At 42.7% G+C, this 20,451-nt stretch overlaps 1 protein-coding gene across 1 annotated transcript in view; it reads left to right on the top strand.

The window, feature by feature from the left end:
* Lekr1 (leucine, glutamate and lysine rich 1) overlaps positions 1-20,451 on the top strand; it is a 130,051-nt gene that overhangs the window by 43,297 nt on the left and 66,303 nt on the right. The window contains exon 6 of the mRNA XM_057757128.1: positions 6,727-6,912. Within this exon, the coding sequence (XP_057613111.1) occupies positions 6,727-6,912 (186 nt within the window). The remainder of the gene's footprint in view (positions 1-6,726; positions 6,913-20,451) is intronic.

Raw genomic sequence — 20,451 nt, 5'->3', positions numbered from 1 at the left:
AGGGATGGAACCAATCCATTTTATCAAAAAGCTCTTTAAGCTGGGAGGCAAACAACTCAACATAGCTTCAGGAAGTCCCCCAGACTGCAGATTCCCCAGTCTCCTCTCTGCCAAAGTAAATGAGAGCTACAGTAAAGAGAATAATGACAGGGGTAAAAATAATAGAACAGAAAACATAGGATAGTACCAGGAAGGAGTTTCAGTGAATACTGAAATCCACCTGCCTTTAATTTTCTATACACTTTTATATCCCAATATACATGGGGGGGGGGGCAAGACAAAAGACTGCTTTAGTATGATACAATGGACATCTGGAACAGTTATTTGCTTCAATTCTTTGAGATATTAAGTCATTAGCCTTCTGTCATTTAGGCAGTGAACCCACTCTAGACCAAGTATCTTGAAGACAACCACTCCCAAGGTCAAACCTCCTATTTCAAAATAAGGAGCAGAAGTGTGCTTGAATATCCTGACCATCGGTCAGAATGGAGTGGATCTACCTTTGTGGGCCACCTTAATTTCAAAAAGACCAAATAACCACACCCTAGGACAGGATGTGTAGCCCTGTTGTTACCAACAGTTTTGAGCAACTTCAAGCTCTCTGACCTTCAGACAAGGTGGAAATAGGCTCACATTTTTGGGCCTCCATAGCTCTGCTGATTCTTGAGAATTCTGTTTCAGTTTACATGTAACCTCCTCAAGGAGATCTTTGTAGATTATTTTACAGCCTTCATCTAAACGTCCCTGTCCTTTGTTTCATACTACATGCCATGTGTCTTTACACTAGTGGGACCATTCTTGTCCATTTATTGTTGTTGTTTACTGTCTATTCTCTGATACTAGGCTGTAGTCTCTTTGAGAAAAAGAACAGGGATTGCTTTCACAGCTGGGAGGTGGAAACGCACACACAAGGACAGCATACTCAGTTGTCAAACAAGAGCTGAGTGCACAGAACACAGGGGTGTGCGCAGTGGAATCTTGCTACAGTAAGAGGTGTTTTACCTCCTTGCTCGCTCCTATCTGTGTGATCTCAGCCCCAGGGCACTGTGTGCCAACTGGGACAGGTAGGTGCAGAGCTGGGAGGGTGCCGATGCTGGCCTCTTTAGAGCAGCTCGGGATGCACTTCAAATCTAGCAGAAGTTCTAGTGGATACGGGAACAAACAACTCTCACACCTTCGAGCTTTGAAAAAACGCATAGAAGCCGGGCGATGGTGGCGCACGCCTTTAATCCCAGCACTTGGGAGGCAGAGGCAGGTGGATCTCTGTGAGTTCGAGACCAGCCTGGTCTACAGAGCTAGTTCCAGGACAGGCTCCAAAGCCACAGAGAAACCCTGTCTCGAAAAACCAAAAAAAAAAAAAAAAAAAAAAAAAGAAAAAAGAAAAAACGCATAGAAGATGATGTTCTCAAGCCGAGGCCAGCAGACCCTGACAAAGTGTCACAGCTACTGTGCTGTGCGGCACGGTAGCCACGGGTCACATGTGGCCATAGAGTATTTGAGATGTGACTTCAGCCTCTTGGTAAAATGTGACACTTTAGATAACTGGAGTTAAATAACCATTTAAATTAATTTCATACATGGCTTTGTAGTAATATATTGCTTCTGTGGATATTGCTAGTCTACATTAGTAGTAAGAGGAACTTTTTCACACTTTAAAAACTAAAAATATAATTCTAGTTTGATATTTACAAAATGATGAAGGTCATGTGAATTGTAGCAGGGATGCTTCCTTCCTTCTGACTTTCATCTTAATCTCTGTCCCTCCCTCCCTTCCTTCTGCCCCTTCTGCCTTCTCTCTTTCCCTCTCCTTCTCCCAATCTCTTCCCCTCCTCCAACCCATAGTCCAGGCTGAGTTGCACACAGCTGTTTCAGTCACAGTAGCTCACAACCGGAACTAGTCCAGATTCCTTCCCATGGGTGAGAAACAAACAGTGGTGCATCTATTCTATATAACCCAAATCAGCAATGAAAAGGAGGGGATTACTTGTACATGCAGTAACTTGAATGAACATCCAGGAAAATTTTCTAGGTTTAAAAAAATGCCAATTTCATAATCCTTTCACAGGATTTTCTTTTTTTATTGTTTGAGAATTTCATAACTAACATAGTGGGTTTTGATCAACTCTCCCCTCCAACCCTGCCCTCCTCACTACTTCCCTTCCCCAACTTCAGGTGATCTTTTAAAAAGTCCCAGAATCTACTTAGTGTTGCCTGTGTGTGCATGGGTGTGGGACCATCTCCTGGAGCATGGGCAGCCTCTCAGGCCAAATTTCTACGTAAACTGACTCTCTCTCCCACAAGGACCAGCAGTTGTCAGTAGGATGGGGCTTCCCGAGCTCCTCTCCCTTCATGCTGGGATTTTGTCTGTCTTGATCTTGTGTGTGTAGTCACAGCCACTGTGAGTTCGTGTGTACAGAGGCCTTGTTGTGGCTAGCAAATCTCTCTAGCTCTCATCATTTTCCACCTCCCCTTCTGTTGTGATTCCTGAGCCTGTGGGAGAGGAACGAAGATACAGATGCCCCACTTAGAGCCAAGCACTCTGTAGTCTCTTAGTCTCTGCACGTTGACCAGTTTGGGTCTCTGTACAAATCACATCTACTGAAGAAAGAAGCTTCTCTGATGAGGGTTGAGAGATGGCACATAGAGCTGAGGATCCAGTTTATTCCTGCATCCGTTTCGCAGAATAGTAGTTGGAACTTCTTCCTAGGGTGTGTTATTAGCCACCGGTGGGTTTTTCGCTCTCTTAATGGTACCATGCATGAATTCTGTGGATTGGGTTTAAATCCATTCAGAAAGTGGTTCAATTTCAAAATCATTTATTGTTCCATTTATATAGCAGTCTTGACATGAAGCCATTGTAGGTGTAAGGGAAGATGAGCAATTGCTGGGGATTGGCACTGCTGGGCTAGAGGATGAGCAGACTGCGGACACCAGGTTGGAATTTGGTGATATACAAGCTCATGTTTTGACCGTGGCGGGGGGCGGGGGCAGACTACTGTGGGCTCTGTCACTCCTGGGCCAGTGGTCCTGGGTTGTATAAGAAAGCAGGGTGAGCAAGTCATGAGGACCAAGCCAGTAAAGAGCATTCCTGCATGGCCTCTGCTTCACCTACTGTCTCCAGATTTGTCTTTGAGTTCCTTCCCGGGTTTCCCCTTCTGATGGACTGTAAACTGTAAGCTGAAATAAACCTTTTCCTTTCCCAGTTGCTTTCTGCTAGGGTGTCTATCACAGCAACACAGAGCAATCTGGAACACTGTGTGTGTGTTAAAGTCTCCTAGAACAAGCATCACACGCAGAGTTTGTACGCAGCTGGTTAAATCTAATGTGCTTCTCTGGCTAATAGAGTGAGGGGAATGGACCTTCTCTATAAATCTATTTTTAACTTTCTGTAAACTATTTCAAAATAAAAGGGTTTTAAAAACCAATGTAATGTTTTTTGATTTCTTCATTTAATAACTTTAGTTTTTAAAGGCCTGTCCTATTATTGTAATAAAATTAAAGTTATGTAAATTAATGGTCACACAGTGAATGGAACATTGGAATTCCCTAGTAATAAGGTTATAAAGTTCTTGTAATAGCATAATGACAGAATGTAATTGTACATTCACTTGGCTAGGCTTGGGGCTACAAAGACAGAAATAAACCTTAATACAGTAGGAAAAAAAAAGCAAAACAAAACAAACAACTTCCTTGTATTCTCATACTTTCTTTAGCTAATGAATTTTGTTGGTGTTTAGTGCTAAAAATCAGACCCAGGGTCCCACACAGGCACCCACACCAAGCTGCAACCTCCCTATCAGTAGCTCCCCCCCCCCCTTTCTCTCTGTCTTCTGTTTTTTCAAGACAGAGTTTCTTTGCGTAGCCCCTGGCTGTCCTGGAACTAGCTCTTGTAGACCAGGCTGGCCTCGAACTCAGAGATCTACCTACCTCTGCGTTGCGAGTGCTGGGATTAAGGGCGTGCACCACTACCACCCAGCATATCTCTTGACCTTTTAGAAATCAAGTACGAAATTATGTTAGAGTTCACAGTTTTAATAAAACTTGATGAAATTAAGAATGAAATAAGCATATTAGATTAGATTATGCCTATTAATGTTAGATTGCTAACATTTTTGGAAGGTTATGTTTTAATTGTTTAACTTAGTCTGCCAAATAAAGCATGTCCAATTCAAAATGCCTGCCTCTGAAATGAAACAGAAGCAAACCCTTGTTCAGGATGTTCAAATACTGCCACATTAGGGACCCTAGGAGCTCTACTCAGGAGACTACGCATATAACAGCTCCTGCAATGTGTAGATCATGATGGTGGAAACCAGAGGGAAATACATGGGTTGCTGTCCCTGGTCTGCGTTAACCTCCAGTTAACCCTAGGTTGTATGCGTATATGTGATCCAGGCAAAGTAAGAATGCAAATTGGCATGCAGCATCTAGGTTAGCTCAGGGAAGGCTTCCGTGATGGGATCCCATATGAGCTATGGCAGGCCACGTGTGTGAGGATGGGGTGATGCCTCAGGGGTGTGCAGAAGCAGAAAGCCTCAAGTTGGGTGCAGTCCAGTAACCAGTGTAGACTGACCTGGTAGGGATCATAATTCTGAACCACAGATCGGGACAATAACTGACAAGGGTGAAATTATATAATGGCAAAATATAGGACTGCATGTTGGCACCGTGAGCTGTCAGGAGAGGAGCTTGAGTTAATCCACCTCCCCTGAGTCTAATTTCCTGAGGCCACGTTGGAAATGTTTTAGTCCCCCGTTAGTTTGGAAATCTTGCCGTACTTCCCACGAGGACATGGGAATAGACGCTATTTCAGAAATCAACCTGTGGTGCAGATTCAGCCTCTTAATGTCAGATAGAAAGTCAGACTGACATTAGTTATTTTAGAGACGACAGTGCTCACTCGCAGAACCAGCTGGCTAAACCCAAGCAGAGTCACTTTGGCAAATGAGAAGTCGGTGCCAGCCTGCATGACCTACTCGGCAGTGTCGTTCTGACTTGACCACGGGCAGATGTTACAGTACGGGACAGTGGATTCAGCTGTAAGAAGCAGCCTTTGCGGCTGTAAAACTACCCAGGAAGCATTTTCCTTTGTCTCCCTCTGTTAAGCTGCCTTGTTTTCGAAAGCTTTCTCTATTAGTGTGCTGGTCATCCTGCTCGCAGAAACAGGCTCATAGTCACGCAGTTTTAGAAGCCTATTAGCTATTCTCAGTGGGGGAGATGCCATATAAGGTAGCTACTGGACCACGGAAGAAACATGCATTTGGTCCCTGCCATTTATTTATCTCTCCAGGTTTTTCATTTGCAAGTTGAAAAGGAACTAAAAGAGAAAAGGTACCAGGGCCTCTTCTCAAGGCCCAGGTCAGTGGGTAATGCCACTAATGCCACTTTTTCCTTCCAGACATGTTTCTTATCCAGGTAGGGTCTTTCCTTTGCTCTCCTTGAACTGTGTCCCCCTTTCTCACTCACATTCTTGATCTCCCTCGCCTCTGGCTGTTGTTCTCTCTCTCTCTCTCTCTCTCTCTCTCTCTCTCTCTCTCTCTCTCGCTTTGTTCTCTCTCCCTTCCCCTCTCGCTCTTGATCTCCAACCTCACTGTGTCCCTCTCATTGGCTTAGAACTTGCTATGCAGACCAGGCTGGTCTTGAACTCACAAATGTGTGCCTACTCTGCCCTCTCAAGTGTTGGATTAAAGTTGTGCACCATCAGCCTGGCTGGACCACATTCAGTTGTGCTCTGCACCGTCCTTTAGGAAATTTTCCCTCTCCTGTGCCCTGCCACCGCCGGCTGCTGCCCTATTGCCTGCTCCCAGATCTGTCCTGCGGATCTCTACTTTGATCTTTCCTGCGTGTGCAGATGTGGTAGAGCAGTAAACCAAGCCAACATGTTGAGCTCCCCACGCACACCTGAACTCAGCACACAGCTTAGGAGGGGCTAGCCAAGAAGGCAGTGCCAGGTAATCTTTCTAGAAAACTGTTGATAACACCCTCATTAATATCGTTAGCTGATTTGTACAAATGACGTAGTATTTTTACTGTGCGTTTTCTTACCTTAGTGGTAGCTTATGTTGGCAGTGCTGAGAACATTGGTGAAGGGCAAACTTGATAATTATTTTGATGGGTGATGTGCTCTGTGCATTTTACAAGAAAGTATATGGACTCTAAGTAGAACTGTAAAGCCATTTAAAGATTAAATGGCAGGAGAGTAATGACATTACTACAATATGTTCTAGTTTCACTCTAGGGGACAGTACCATTAGAATCATTAAAATACATCCGGTAACTGTTAAATACTTTCTACTCACAAGCTTGCTGGTTTTAGATGCTCCATCCTTCAGGTCCTTCCCACTCTTACCGCTTAGAATGCAGCCAGTAGCCGTTAGAAACGCTACCCACCAGGTCATGCACATCCACACTTACTCTCCTCGGTCTCACAATTTCAACAGAACCCTCCGCAGGAATTATACCTTTCATATTTATATGAGAATGTAAAAGCAGTCTATATTACTATTTAGTATGATTTAAGGCTAAAAAAAAAAGTACAACATTTAGCGATCCGGCCCATTCCCATTTTCAGAATTGCTAGAACGTTTCAGTCTAACTTTGGCTAAGTGTCATGCTCTCAGAAAAGCCATCTTCTTCTCACATATTAATTTTTGAAAAGAAAATCTGTTTTGAGAGGATTGTGGTTTAATGTCTTCTGTGTATAAACTTTTTAAATTTTCTTTACAGAAATAGATATGTTAAATAAAAGTCTGACAGTTTCCCAGAGAAATAAGGTGTGCCTGGAAGAGGAAATTAAAAATCTCAAACTCCTGTCGGATGCAGCCATCTTGAGGTCTCAGGAGATGCAGGCGTCCAAACAGCACGAAGTAAGCTTGCAAGCCAGGTGCTATGATCTGCAGAAGGAAGCCCTAGGTAAAGAGAGTTCCTTCTCGATGTTAGCGACTAGCCATAACATGGGAATGGAAACCTTTTCCCCTAAAATTGGAACAGTTTTGTGTTTATTAAGTTGTCATGCGAATATGCCTTCTAGTAACTGTGTCTTTGCTCCGAGTTTGCAGTTGTCCCTTGCAATCTTGCTATTTGAAGAGGCAGGATTAAGGGGTTCTGTGAGGGCCCTTTCAAGTACAAAGTAAGAGTTCAGCAGCACAAAGTGGAGTTTCCTTTTCTGTCTCATTATTCCTAGAGGATGACTGGCTTAGGATGCAAAAGGAACATGGGGCATATGTTGTTGAGTAAGAGGAGCCCAGATTTTATTTTCATTTTTAATGTTTTATTTCTAAAACTGTAACAGTTTGTGGAGAAAAGTGGTAAGGTTTTCAAAACTCTTAATGGTACTAATTCTTTATCATTTTTGTTGTGTTAAAATGCATGACCCTAAATGTATTATTTCAAACATTTTTAATTATTTAGCTCAGGGGTTTTAAAGTATGTTTACATTTTCTGCAGTACACCATGGAACTTTTCCACATTGCAAAACAGAAACTTTGTAGCCGGGGAATGCTCTACCCTCTCCACTTAAGTTCTAGGCAGCCCCTGTCTACTTTGTTCTTGCGAGCTTGGCTTTTCTAACATTGTACAGTAAGTGAGATAATATGGTAGTGTGTGTGTGTGTGTGTGTGTGTGTGTGTGTGTGTGTGTTTATCTGGGGGGTTTTACTTAGTACAGCGTCCTCTGTGTTGCCACAGTGTGGGAATTCCTTTCAGTCCTGACCGGTACAGTAGATCCTTGCATTTGTGGGCTCTCCTGGTTCTTTCTTCCTTCATCTTCTGATGGACTGGACATTTGGGCCACTTCCACCTCTTACCCATTGCACCTGAAGCTGTGGAGAAGGTGGGGCTACAGATACCTCCTTGAGGCCTTGCTCTAGGGCTGTGATAAATGCCCAGAGGCTTTGTTATGTGAGCAGTGCCCATAAGGTTTCTCTAGTGAGAAACATCATTTGACGTCCCTACCATAATGGTGCCACGTTCTTGTCTTTAGCAACATTTAAATTTTTTGGATGGTCGTTTGGTATCTTCCATAGGTAATTGTCTTTCATGTCCTTTGCTCATTTTTAATATGTAGGTATTTTGGTTTTGTTGTTGTTGAACTATACAAGTATCTCATAAATGTACATATAAACTGCTTATCGTATATGTGACTTTCCCATGACTTAGGTTGTCATCTCAAACCCATTTATTGTCTTCTTTGATACAAAGACTTTTTCCAGCTGAACAGGGCCCCTTTCTGTGTTTTGCTTTTATTGCACGTGAGTTTGATGTCATAGCTAAGAAATCATTGCAAAATCCAGTATTCTAAAGCTTTTTCTTTACTTTTTAAACATGAATCTAGAATTTTAAACAGTTTTGGGAATAAGTCTAAGAAATACATGTTTCTACCTGAAAGTATTGAAAATTGTTTATCAAGATAACCATAAAAGCAGTATTTTTCTTGGAATGCCTGGTGTGAAAACCACAAAGAATCAATAAAAGAAAAAAGTGGTATTTAGAAAGACTGAGCCTCGAGGCAGTGTGTTATGGTGGGATGAGCTCATACTGATAGAGATCTAAAGAGGGGTGAGCACTGGGACAGAAAAAGAGGGGCCATACATCCAGTAGCACCAATTTTCTGACTGAAGTCAGAAAAAATACAAAATTTAGCTTAAAAATTGCAATTTTTACTTTTTTTTTTTTTTTTTTTTTTTTTTGGTTTTTCGAGACAGGGTTTCTCTGTAGCTTTGGTGCCTGTCCTGGAACTAGCTCGTGTAGACCAGGCTGGCCTCGAACTCCCAGAGATCCGCCTGCCTCTGCCTCCCGAGTGCTGGGATTAAAGGCGTGCGCCACCACCGCCCGGCTTGCAATTTTTATATGTGCATATGGGGGGCTCATTTGTGTCCCACAGTGCACATGTGGATTTAGAAGTCAGCTTACTGGACTTGGTTCTGTCTTTCTGCCCTGTGGCTCTTGGGGCTAAAACTCAAGCCATCTGGCTTAATAGCAGGTCCTTTACCCTCTGAGCTGTCTCGCCAGCCCAAAAGACTGTAATATATAACAGTGATCAATTGTTTTCCTTTTGTCTGTTGGTTCCTATTTATTTAAAGCTGACTTACTAGAGGTTCTCTTGGTAGCAGTTTGGTTTGCTGGAGTCAGGCTGACCTGGAACTTATGCCCCCTTGCTTCAGCCCTGACTGCTGAGATTCTAGGCGTGTACAGAAGTCCCAGCTCCTCTTCCTCATTTTGTTTGTTTTTTAAGACAAGGTTGAATTCACTGTGTGGCCCTGACTGACCTGGAATTGAGATATGCCTGCCTCTGCTTCCTGAATTCTGGGTTTAAAATGAGTGCCCCCCACTCCCAGACTCCTTTTAATAATTTTAATGAGCAGTTTAAATAGTACAGGTTTAATATATTTTTATATTATATTTATATATTCAGTTTTCCTAAAGTAATTAAAAAATTTTTTATGATATCACCATATCACAGGTTTGTATTATGGTATAACCAAATGGTGGATTTTTTTTTTTATTGTTTCTGGTTAGTTTTGATTAAAACATTACACAGTATACACAGTTTTTTGGGATCCTTTCATTTAATATATTTTTATGTCATATGAGACTCAATGATCCAGTCTCACTCTTTTCCCTTTATATTAGTTTATGTAGTAATTAAGTCATTATTTTTACCACCTAACGTTAAAGTTTCCCATGTACTAGTGCTATCACTGTGTTTTCTCTTCTGTTTCACTAATTCATTTCATACGCCACTAATGTTAATTTTAGAAGAATGCATTATTAACCAATTCTTACAAGTAGAGTTTTTCCTGCTGTTCTTACCTTTGAATATATTTAGCATGTCGTTATTTTTCCACTTAAATATTTTATGTGGGAGGCATGTACATGGGTGGAGATCAGAGGTCAAAGTTGGTGTTTTCCTCAAGTGGTTATCTTCTTATTTTTTAATTTTTAATTCCTTTTAGAATTACTTATTTTAATTTATGTGTATGCATGTTTTGCCTGTGTATATGTATGTACACCACTTAGATGCTTGGTGCCCTCCAAGGTCGAAGAAGGCATCAGATCCTCTGCAGTGGAGTTACAGATAATTATAAACAGTTGCCAAGAATCGAATTTCGGTCTTCTGGAGGAGCAGCTATCTCTTTAGTCTCCACCCTCTCATGTTTTTGAGCCTGAGTCTTTCACTAAACTTGAGGCTCACCACTTGTCTCTTCTACCTGATCTTCAACACCCTGGCTTCCCCTGTTGATGCTTCTCAGCCCTGGGTTCCAGTTGAACTGCACTGCTGTCCTGGCCCTGGGCTCCAGTTGGACCACATTGTTATCCTAGCCCTGTGTTGGGAGCTGTGAACTCCCAGATCCTGAATTTCCTGTAAACAACTTATTTTCCTCTGCTCTGAGACAGCCTGCAGCTGCTCTGAGCACAAGACCCTCAGAAGTTCCTGATGGTAGGAAAGTGGTTTCTGGTGCGTTTGGCTGGCGCGTGGCTATCAGTTAAGGATCTCTATATACGCGGCTCTGATACACAATAATAAGGGGGACATTCTTGGGGCATTCCTGTTTCAAGGATGACCCATGTCTCTGTCTGTGAGTCTTTGTGTGTTTCAGTCTCCAGCCCCTTGCCCGGTTCACGAACTGTATGGAGGGCACAGAGTGCAGGGGGCGTGATGCGCTGCAGCCCTCGATTACAGTTGCACCGCACTGCTGTCCCAGCTTTTAAATGTTAGTTCTGCGGCTCTGAGCCCAGGCCTTCATGCTTGCAAGGCACACACTTTACTGACTGCTCCAACTCTTCAGCCCCGTCCCCTTAAACTTTAAGATAATGTTATTACCTATTGCAGAAGGCTCCAATGAATCCCTAGTCAAGTTTTCTTCCTCTAAACTTTATAAGGTCTTCTACATAGGAAGTTATTACTCCACATAAACTAGGGCATCGTTTATTACATTATAATCCAGTAGTGATTCTAATTAGAATTGTATTTTATGTATAAAATTTTAGAGAATTGCTATTCTCATACTAATTCTCGTCATTTTTATCACCAGCTCAGATTTTCTAGTTATGTGATTATGCTAACAGGTGCATACACTCAGAGAGTCTTAGCAATTCTAATATTGTTCAAAAGCCCAAGCTCAGGGTGTCTACTTATGATCCCCTTACAATTAAGAAGTTGCATACTTCCAACAAAGACATGTAGTGAGCATTCCTATTATAAAGGGAGGAGTGGGAGCACAGCAAGGATTGATGGGATCAGAGCACGGCTTAGACCAAAGCCAAATGCACATCTAGCATCTAGGGTACTTGATAGATTATCTGGGTTGGAGTTGGTTTGGTCACTTCTAGTTCTATGGTCTGTAGCACACACAGCCTCTCTCTTAGGCTTGCTCTGCTCTGTACTCAAAGCCCCTTCCTTTGGCAAACTCTTCATGTTCCTGGCATCTCCAGACTCCTGGGGTCTCCATCACATCTTAAGCTTCACTTTGTGTCACATGATAGCCCCTTAAGGCCATCTTGCAGGGATGCTGACCCTGTCACATATTGCCTGGACTTAGTGCCTTTCTGAAACTTGGAACAAGCTACATCATCCCATAGCTTTTCCATTTTCCACTCTTCTAAAAACATGTCTGTGCAGATGGCACTGCTAAGCCATGCTGTCCCCTCAGGATGTAGTCTTGACCCCTCTGCACATCTGTGGTGGCCTCTACACCTCTGGGATAGTCGCTTTTAGTTTTCAATTTGACACAATCTAAAATCATCTAAGAGGGTCTCGGTGAGGGATTACTCTAGATCGGGTTGACCCGTGGGCATGCCTGTGAGCGATTCTCTTGACTACATTACCTGAAATGGGGAGACCTGTCCCCTGTGGGGGGCACCATTCACTTGTCAGGGGTCCTGGGTTGGATAAGAGCGGGGAACATAAGTTGAGCCCTAGCATGAATTCAGTGATTCGTTGCTCTCTGCTCTGGACTGTGGTCTAGCCTCTCACCCTTTCTCCTTTAAGTTGCATTTCACGGGATTTTGTCAAAGCAAAGGAAACAGCTAAAACAGCCTTACTGGCTGAACGTGGAGAAAGACTAACAGTTTAAGCAGGTATCTTAGTTCAGTCCCTTTCCTTTCAAATGAATGTCCCTGTTAACGTGTTGACATCCTTGGTGGGCAGGGTCTTTCACTTGAAGCACTGGCCTACTGTTCCAGTACCAAGTTCTCTTAAACAATTACATCTGCCTTGTCTGCACATCTACCTTACTGTAGAGCTAAGAGCAAGGAACCGTTGCCATGGCACAGCCTGGATACATTGTGTGACACTATCCTTTGGGAGTAGTGAATAAACCCTACTGATCCTGAATAGGGAATATTCTTAGACCTTATGGCAGACCTAGGTAAGACTCCAACTTGGTGAACCAGTTATGTTATGGACCCAGATACCAGAGCATGGGTGAGGAGAGGTTAGAGCAGGGGCAGCTTGAAAAGGCAGCTGTATCAACAGCAGTCCATCCTGGTAGAGGTTATGACTCACAAAGCTGGAACTCTGGAGCTCACTACATGACTTGCAGGTGGCTCAGCAAGCCAAAGACCCTCCTCTCCCCAGCTTCTCAGCTTCCCAACATCAACCTCAGGCATTCACATGTTCACAAACATGCATGCACACCTATACATGAGCATCCACACAGTGCAACATGTTTGCACACTATACACACATTAAAAAGGAAAAATAAGAAAACTATATCTTAGTATGACTTACTCCAAAAAGCTGAGTCTCCTAACTTAGAAAGAGAAGGAGTCTCATCTCACAGGTCACAGGCCAGAAATTTTGGAGGCAAATTCCACCTAATTCTTTCAAAGAACAGAAGATTCTAACTTTGCAAAACCTTTTTTTTTTCCTCCTATGATAGAGACGAAGTATCCACGTGCTTAGTCAGCAAGTGTTCTAGGACTGAGCTAAGTCTCCAACCTACAGAATATTTTTTAAAACAAACAAAAACGGAATGCATTTCTCAGTCTATTCTACAAGGCTAAAATAACTCTGTTCTCCAAACCAGACAAAAGGGATTAGAAGAAAGGAATGCAATAAGCTTCTTTAGATTATGAATATTGCTGTAACAATTTTCATAAAATGTGAGTAAATCAAAGCGGCATTCTTTTTGCTGCGCATACAATCGATTCTTACAAGTCCCTTTGAAATATAGAATGCAGTCTTTCCAGATTTCTTAGAGCTAATGATGTCGATGCCATCATTTTTTTTGTCCCTAGCCGCCCCTTCCAGCTGCTTGCGCTCCCCAAACCACAGATCCTGATAGTTCCTGACGTCTACTGAGCGCTAGCTATTGGCCCATCATCTGTTACTTCATTTCATTTGAAAATAGCTCCAGGGTCTAATTACCATTATTATGCTTGTTACTAGTGAAGAAACTCAACATTAGTCAAGTTAAATCATTTGTATTAAGTTACAGAGCTAGGAAGTAACAAGGCTAGGGCCTGTCTTAACTGAGACAGAGGCCAGATTCAGGGAATTAAATGTGGCATTTCATTTGATAGTTGGCCCATAACTGAAGCCATATGTATGGTGCTGAATGCTCTTCCCAATGGAAATTGCCATTTTAGAGCCTGGGCTTTTTTTTTTTTTTTTTTTTTTTTTTTGAGGACTTTGGAGGGACTAGAAGTGGGTACCGTGTGTAAGAAAAGGCACCTCTGATTCTTACTGGGTCTCTGTACAGAAAAAGGAACAGATCTTGCTTGTTTCCTTCTAACTACTCAACTATGACCAGACGTTTGAGATTTTAGCAAGCGGATTTCAGAATATTGCTTTCACAGCTTCTTAACAGTGCACAGCTGCCGTAAAGCAAGGGCACTCAGTCTGGATGTGAAACTTTCAGGTATGTTACGAAAGGCCTGGGAGGAAGTTAGGAAACATTTTAAGCTACTGTTTTGTTAGTGACTTATTATAGGAATGGACATGTCATTTCTGAACTGAGTGTATGAAGCTGTATTGAAATGAGTTTTTATACTTGGGGCCAGAGATATTTCACTCCACTGTACAGAGTTTTGATTTTATGAACTAGAAAAGCAGGCCTGTGGTGGCAAGTCCTTCCTAAGAGCTGCTCTGACATTCCTTCCAACAGCAAAATTCCTTTCTCCTACATCAGATCACCTCCCTGATCTTGAACTGCTGCAGTGGATGGTGGCCAGGGTGTAGATTCCTGGACACTAGGGGAAGCGTATTAAAAACATATAAGGATAGGTAGCACAGGATAATTTTAGGGAGTCTATCACACCAAGAGCTAGGAGTATTGAACATATATCTCGTTGTGAGATTCTTTAATGTATGAATCATCAATCCTCTTAGAGGCTGTGGGGTTTAGGGTTCCGTCACAACACTTCTTCTCTCAAACTAAGATACCATCAAAGTTGAATATTGTAAATAAGATTGAAGAGAAACAAAGCGGTTAATGGACCAGTTTTCCATGGGATAACACAGCCCTAAAGTGTAGCAGGCAGTTGGCATGGTGAAGCATGTTCATATGTTCTGCAAATTGATACTGCTCCCAAAAGTCCTTTGTGTCTGTCTGAACCGAAAATGCACCCCCGCTCTAATGGTGTAGTTCTATTCTAGAAGTAGCATCCCCTTAGCAAATGAAATAAGAGGTGTAAGTGTGCAAAGTTCCTCCTCGAAGCATAGTAACAACAGCAGAGAGCAAGCTACCTCCTGTCACATGAGGTCGCTGGTTAGAGAGCTTGTGCCACAGACAGACAGTGGTTTCTACGCAGCTGCAAGGCAGGAGGAGCAAGCTGCCTTGTCAGCCACGGGAAGAAGAGGCATGGCCTGCATTTGTGCCATAATTCAGTTTGTGTCGAAAGGAGGTCATCAGGAATGTGGGCATTCATGTTTGTTGTGTGCCTTAAAAGCCCTAGCATACATTTGTATACATGTAGACAGACATCTGTGTGTGTGTGTGTGTGTGTGTGTGTGTGTGTGTGTGTGTACAGGAAACTAAGAACAGTGTTTGCCTGCTGGAGCCTGATAGGAACTAGGTGAGCAGTATCCGAGGGAAGCCTTTTAAAACTAGGGTTTTTCTCCACAGCAAGTTGAGGTTTGCGGAAAAAGAAAAGAACACAGAGGTCTTCTACCATCACCCCTCAGTTTCTCTACTTGAATTGCCCCCATTGTTGCGGCGCCTTTGCTATAACTGAGGAAGTCACCTCAGGTCCACGCTTCCATGACCGTCCCTCCATGCTGTCTTCATTCCCGGATTCTCTCCAGGGTGCACACTGCATTCATGGTCATGGCTGCTTAGGCTCCTCTTGATTTGAAAGTTTCCTCAAACACTTTTGTTGCTGCTGTTTCTGACTTCTGACATTTGAAGGATCCTAGTCAGGCGTGTGTAGGATGCCCCTCTATTAGGTGATCTGATGTTTCTCCTACAGTTACCCTGGAGTATTGTGGCCTGGGAGAAAGAAGAGCCCATGGGTAGAGTACTGTTCATTAAGTCTTGTCAAAACCAAACCCTGCCAGCACAGTCTGATTCACAACTATTGATGTCACTTGACCTTGGTCACCTGGCTGCGGCAGGGCTTGTCTGGCTTCCCCATGGGAAAGTTACTTCTCTCCCCTTCCCATCCTGTCCTCTTTGAAAGGAGCTGTCTGCATTCAGCTCAGATTTGAGGGGAACTTCAACCCCCCTCCTTTCGGGAAGATATCTGTATAACATATTTGGAATTTTCCTGCATGGGAACATAACCTCTTCTTGAGTATTGACTCATCCATATTTAGATTTAGGTTATATCCCAACAGTTCCCCCCCAAATTATATAGCTTTATCTTATTGAAGTTTTTCAGTTGACTCTTGTGTCTCTGACCCGTCAGTCAGGGGTGTCATAAAGACAGCTCATATTGTCCACTTCCATGCCTCAGCCCTAGAATCGGCCGCTTCTCCAAGGAGTGTGGATTCCTCTCATTGATTCCTCCTATTGCAAGATGATGTTCCAAATCAGGATGTCAGTGCGTTTGTTAGCATGGGATGTCATTTGTTTTGTGTGCTCTTGGGTGACAGAGCAAAGACATAATCATGCCTGTGCTAATGCGTAGGCACACTTGTCCATATTTAGCCTAATGGGGGTTCTTACTAATGTTGCTTACTGAGGCTGCATGAATTATCCTACCCTTTTCAAAGGGAGAATTCTTCTATTTTTCATATTTTAAAAACAATTTCAATTTACTTAATTTTTATAAAAGTTAAATTAAAAATAAAATAACAGGCTATTTTCCCTTAGACTTAGGACAATTAGGACAGATTTGCTGAAATACACATTGTGTACTTAAAAACAATTCTCAAAGTGAGATTTTTTTCTCTAAATAAAAGCATATTTTCAAATTTTGTTCTTTGAATTTGACTTAGAAAACAAGCAATTTCTTGGAATATTTTGATTTTCTAGAAGAATACTAAACCTGCTGAGAACATGGTATCTAATGTTCCCAGAGAGTTAAAAGTCAAGAGAATCTTTTTCCGGAATGAAAGAACTGCTGGTGAACATGGGGTTTGCAGGTCAAACTTCAGGAAGAAAAGGAAGCCATTTTCCTTCTGGGGACCCCTGTGTCACTCCTTCAGCTGTCTCTAAGTCTTCAGTGTAGGCTCCAGTAGTACCCGTTCTCTTGTGTGGTCCTCACATTGTCACTCTGTGCACTTCCTTGGACGAGTTTATGATCTACTAGACAGAGTGGTCTGCAAGTGAGATTCCACCCTAGGTCTTTGTCAAGTCAAAGCCTCTGCATCCAGTTAATCACTGAACTTGGAAACTCCCAACTCCTTTTCCTTAATTAAGCACAAAAATGAGTTTTTCTCCCCTTACAAAAATGGGCCATCGGCCTAGCAAGTCTTCAAAGGCTTTCTCCTAGGCAGCGCTGTCCAGTCGCCTGACCACAGGAATGTCTGGTACTGTAGTGCTGATGTGTATGGTGGCATGGAGGGTCGGGTAAGTAAAGGGATTTGTCTTCAAAAAGGTACAATCTTACATGTAAGTCCTGTGTCGGAGTTACAGTGCTCCAGTTGGTTCTTATGACCGGGACAGTTTGGCGTTAGCTTTAAAAAACTAATTAAGAATGCAAGAAAAAGGATGTCAAGCAACAAAGGAAGTTAGTCAAGGAATAATTTTAGGTGTTCAGAATCTCTGAGAACGTTGAAGAACTGGGCTTAGAAAGTAGCCAGGAAGAGCCGGGTGTGGTGACGCAGCACTTGGGAGGCAGAGGCAGGCAGATCTCTGAGTTGAAGACCAGCCTGGTCTAAAGAGAGAGTTCCAGGACAGCTGGGACTGCACAGAGAAGCCCTATCTCAAAAAACCAAAAAAGGATAAGAGAGGAAGGAAGGAAGGGAGGGAGGGAGGGAGGGAGGGAGGGAGGGAGGGAGGGAGGGAGGGAGGGAGGGAGGAACCAGGAAGTCAGATAGCTCCCAGTGACCACACAGCTGCTGTGTCCCAAAGCAGTGGAGCCCTCCGACCTGTCCCCTCCTCTGGTCCCCAGGCACTGGACTCGAGGGAATTCCCTGCTGTTTCAGTGTGGTCTGGTACCAGTGTTAAGATATCAGACCTTGGGAAGAAGTCAGCCTGGAATGAGGAGCTGTGTTTGGCCACCCACGCCTAGTATGTGTTTACCTTACACGTGTTGCTGCTGTAAATGGCCGTGTGTTGCAGGTTAGGCAGATCAGCAAATCCGGAAGTGGAGTTGGAGCAAAATTCTGTCATCAATGATTTATGGGTGACAAAGCAAGTAAGTGACACACGTGAAAAGCAGGTTCAGAGAACACACCAAACAGGAAAGCTGCACGTGGAACACACTGGCTGTGGGGCAGAGCAGTAATTTAAAGACTGTGATAAAAATAGAGTGTTTCTGAGTTCAGAAAACTGCCCCAAACTTAAAAGCAGCAGGCTGAAAATAGCACTCATGTCAAATATGATATGCAAAGGATTGAAAAGTGACACATGAAGCTTTAATTCAATTCTGGAAGGAACACTAAGCACCTCAGCTAGGAGCTGATTGAACACTGAAACAAATCCAAAGAGTCAACTGTTTGCAATTAAACTCTATTGATGTGGAATGTCCTTCTGTATGCTGTATGTATTCCTCCCATTGGCTAATAAAGAAACTTGGTCTATAGAAAGAACAGAATCAGGTGGGAAAACTAACCTGAATATTGGGGGAAAGAAAGGCAGGGTCAAGAGAGATGCCAGCAAGCTGCCCAGGATGCCAGAACACCTAAGGTAATGCCACAGTCACATGGTGATATATAGATTATTAAAAACAGGTTAATTTACAGGTGAGAGCTAGCTAGTAATAGCCTAAGCCATTGTCAAAAAATTCTATGAATATTAACCTCTGAGTGATTGATTATTTTATAAGTGATTGTGGGGAACTGGCAAATGAGAGACAAACTGGTCTAGTGAGCCCAGGCAAGACAGAGAAAAGCCTCCTGCTACACTGTATATTTTAACTTAGCTCACAAATTTGACATTAAAGTTTTATTTGTTCATATAAATTGTTACTGCTATTTGTGATGGAAGTACTCTAGAGAATGTGTGCTTGGGGACCAGTTCAGGATGGAAAGACCTATCCATGTGGACCAATCACACATAGCAGGTTTAGCCAGTCTTTCTCTGTCCCTCCAGTCATCTCCCAAATAATAGCATGGAGACTTACTAATTATGATCTGCCTAAAGCTTAGGCTTGATCCTCACTAGCTCTTATAACTTAAATTAACGCATTTATATTAATCTATGATCTACTGCATGGCATTGTCTCTTCCATCTTGCTCCTCCTGCTTCCTCTCCATGTTTCCTGGTGTCCCCCATGTGACTAGATTCCCCCTCTGCTTCCTTTCTCTCTCCAAAAGTCCTGCCTATACCTCCTGCTTAATTATTGGGTGTTCAACTTTTTATTACACTGACTACAGCAATACACCTTCACAGAATGTGAAAATATCCCACAACATTTTCCTCTTTTTGTCTAAATAAAAAGGAAGTATTTTAACTCTAACATAATAATACTATATATCATACTCAGACTGGGGGCACCCCTACATTTCTTTGGTGAAAACATTTAAAATAGGTAAACAGGGTAGACAGATTTATTAGTGTTACACTCAACTATAATACAAATATTATTTCCTGTGTATCTATCATAGAGCTACTACTTTATTTTTAATTAATGACAACCATACTCATTACCATGTTGGGATCTCAGGATAGAAATTATGAAAACACTTAGGAAAATGTTCATGGGTGTTGCGGGAGGTCCTTTTGTTCCTTCAGCCAATAGCCGCTGAGATACCAGCCCATTGGGGCGTGGTCTCTCTCTTTATAAAAGCGGCCACTTCCCTCCTCGCTCTCTCTTACTTCCTGCTCTGCTTCTGGCGACTAGACTCCCTTTCTGATTATGCAGAGGGCTGTTGTCTGGGGCGGTGATCTGTAAGTTTTTTCCCCTTTAAATAAATAACCATTCTATTAATCATAATTCCAAACTGGTGTGGGATTGTTTGTGACTTACGCCTTCACCTTCACATGGGTATTTCTCTTCCTTTATTCATAGATACTTTCCTGATGAAAATGTAGAGTCAACACTCTGACAATTTCTTTCAAATTATTTTGCAAAAGTGATGACAGTGGTTTGGGATGTTTAAAATTATTTATTTGTGTGTGGGTTAGTTGCCTACATGTATGTCTGTGCACCATGCCCTGAGAGGCCAGCAGAGGTTGTTCTCCTGGGACTGATGGTTGTTGAGTCATCTTGTGAGTGCTGGGAACTGAACCCAGGTCTTCTGGAAGAGCAGCTAATACTGTTAACTGCAGAACCCAGATAAACCCAGATGAACCGTTTCTATCAAGCCCCTTTTTAGAGCTGTGTGCATATGTGCACACACAATGCTGCACACATGGAAGCCAGAGGACAACATTATGCAGTTCATTCTTTCTTTCTTCCTTTATGCAAGTTCTGCAGAGAGAACTTAGCCAAGCAAAAGTTTTTTACCCCTTGACCCATCAGCCAATACCAGTTTGCATTTTAAAAGTCCTACACATGCCCCTGTACTGGGTTTGGTTCCTAGATGATTGCAATATTGGGAGATGATGGACCCTTAAGTGGTGGACCTGTCTGAAAGAAACGAGGCCATTGTTATCTTTTGCTTTGTTTCCTGACTACCCTAAGGCTATAAAGGCCCTTGACATGTGCTCTTAATTACCAATTTTGGGAGGTCTCTTAGTTGGGATTTCTATTGCTAGGAAGAGACACCATGAACATGGCAACTCTTACAAAGGAAAACACTCATTGGGGTTGGCTTACAGTTTCAGAGGTATAGTTTATTATGGTCATGGCAGGAAACATGGTGGCTTGCAGGCACCATGCTTGCTTGCACGCTTAATAGAAATCCCACACTAGCTCAGAATAGAGTATAATACAGAGTTATTTATTTAGAGGTCGACTC

Source organism: Chionomys nivalis, chromosome 24 (assembly GCF_950005125.1).
Source record: "Chionomys nivalis chromosome 24, mChiNiv1.1, whole genome shotgun sequence".
In the NCBI taxonomy this organism is placed as follows: Eukaryota; Metazoa; Chordata; class Mammalia; order Rodentia; family Cricetidae; genus Chionomys; species Chionomys nivalis.
Note: the sequence above shows the minus strand (reverse complement) of the source record. Positions and strands in the feature narration are given on the sequence as shown.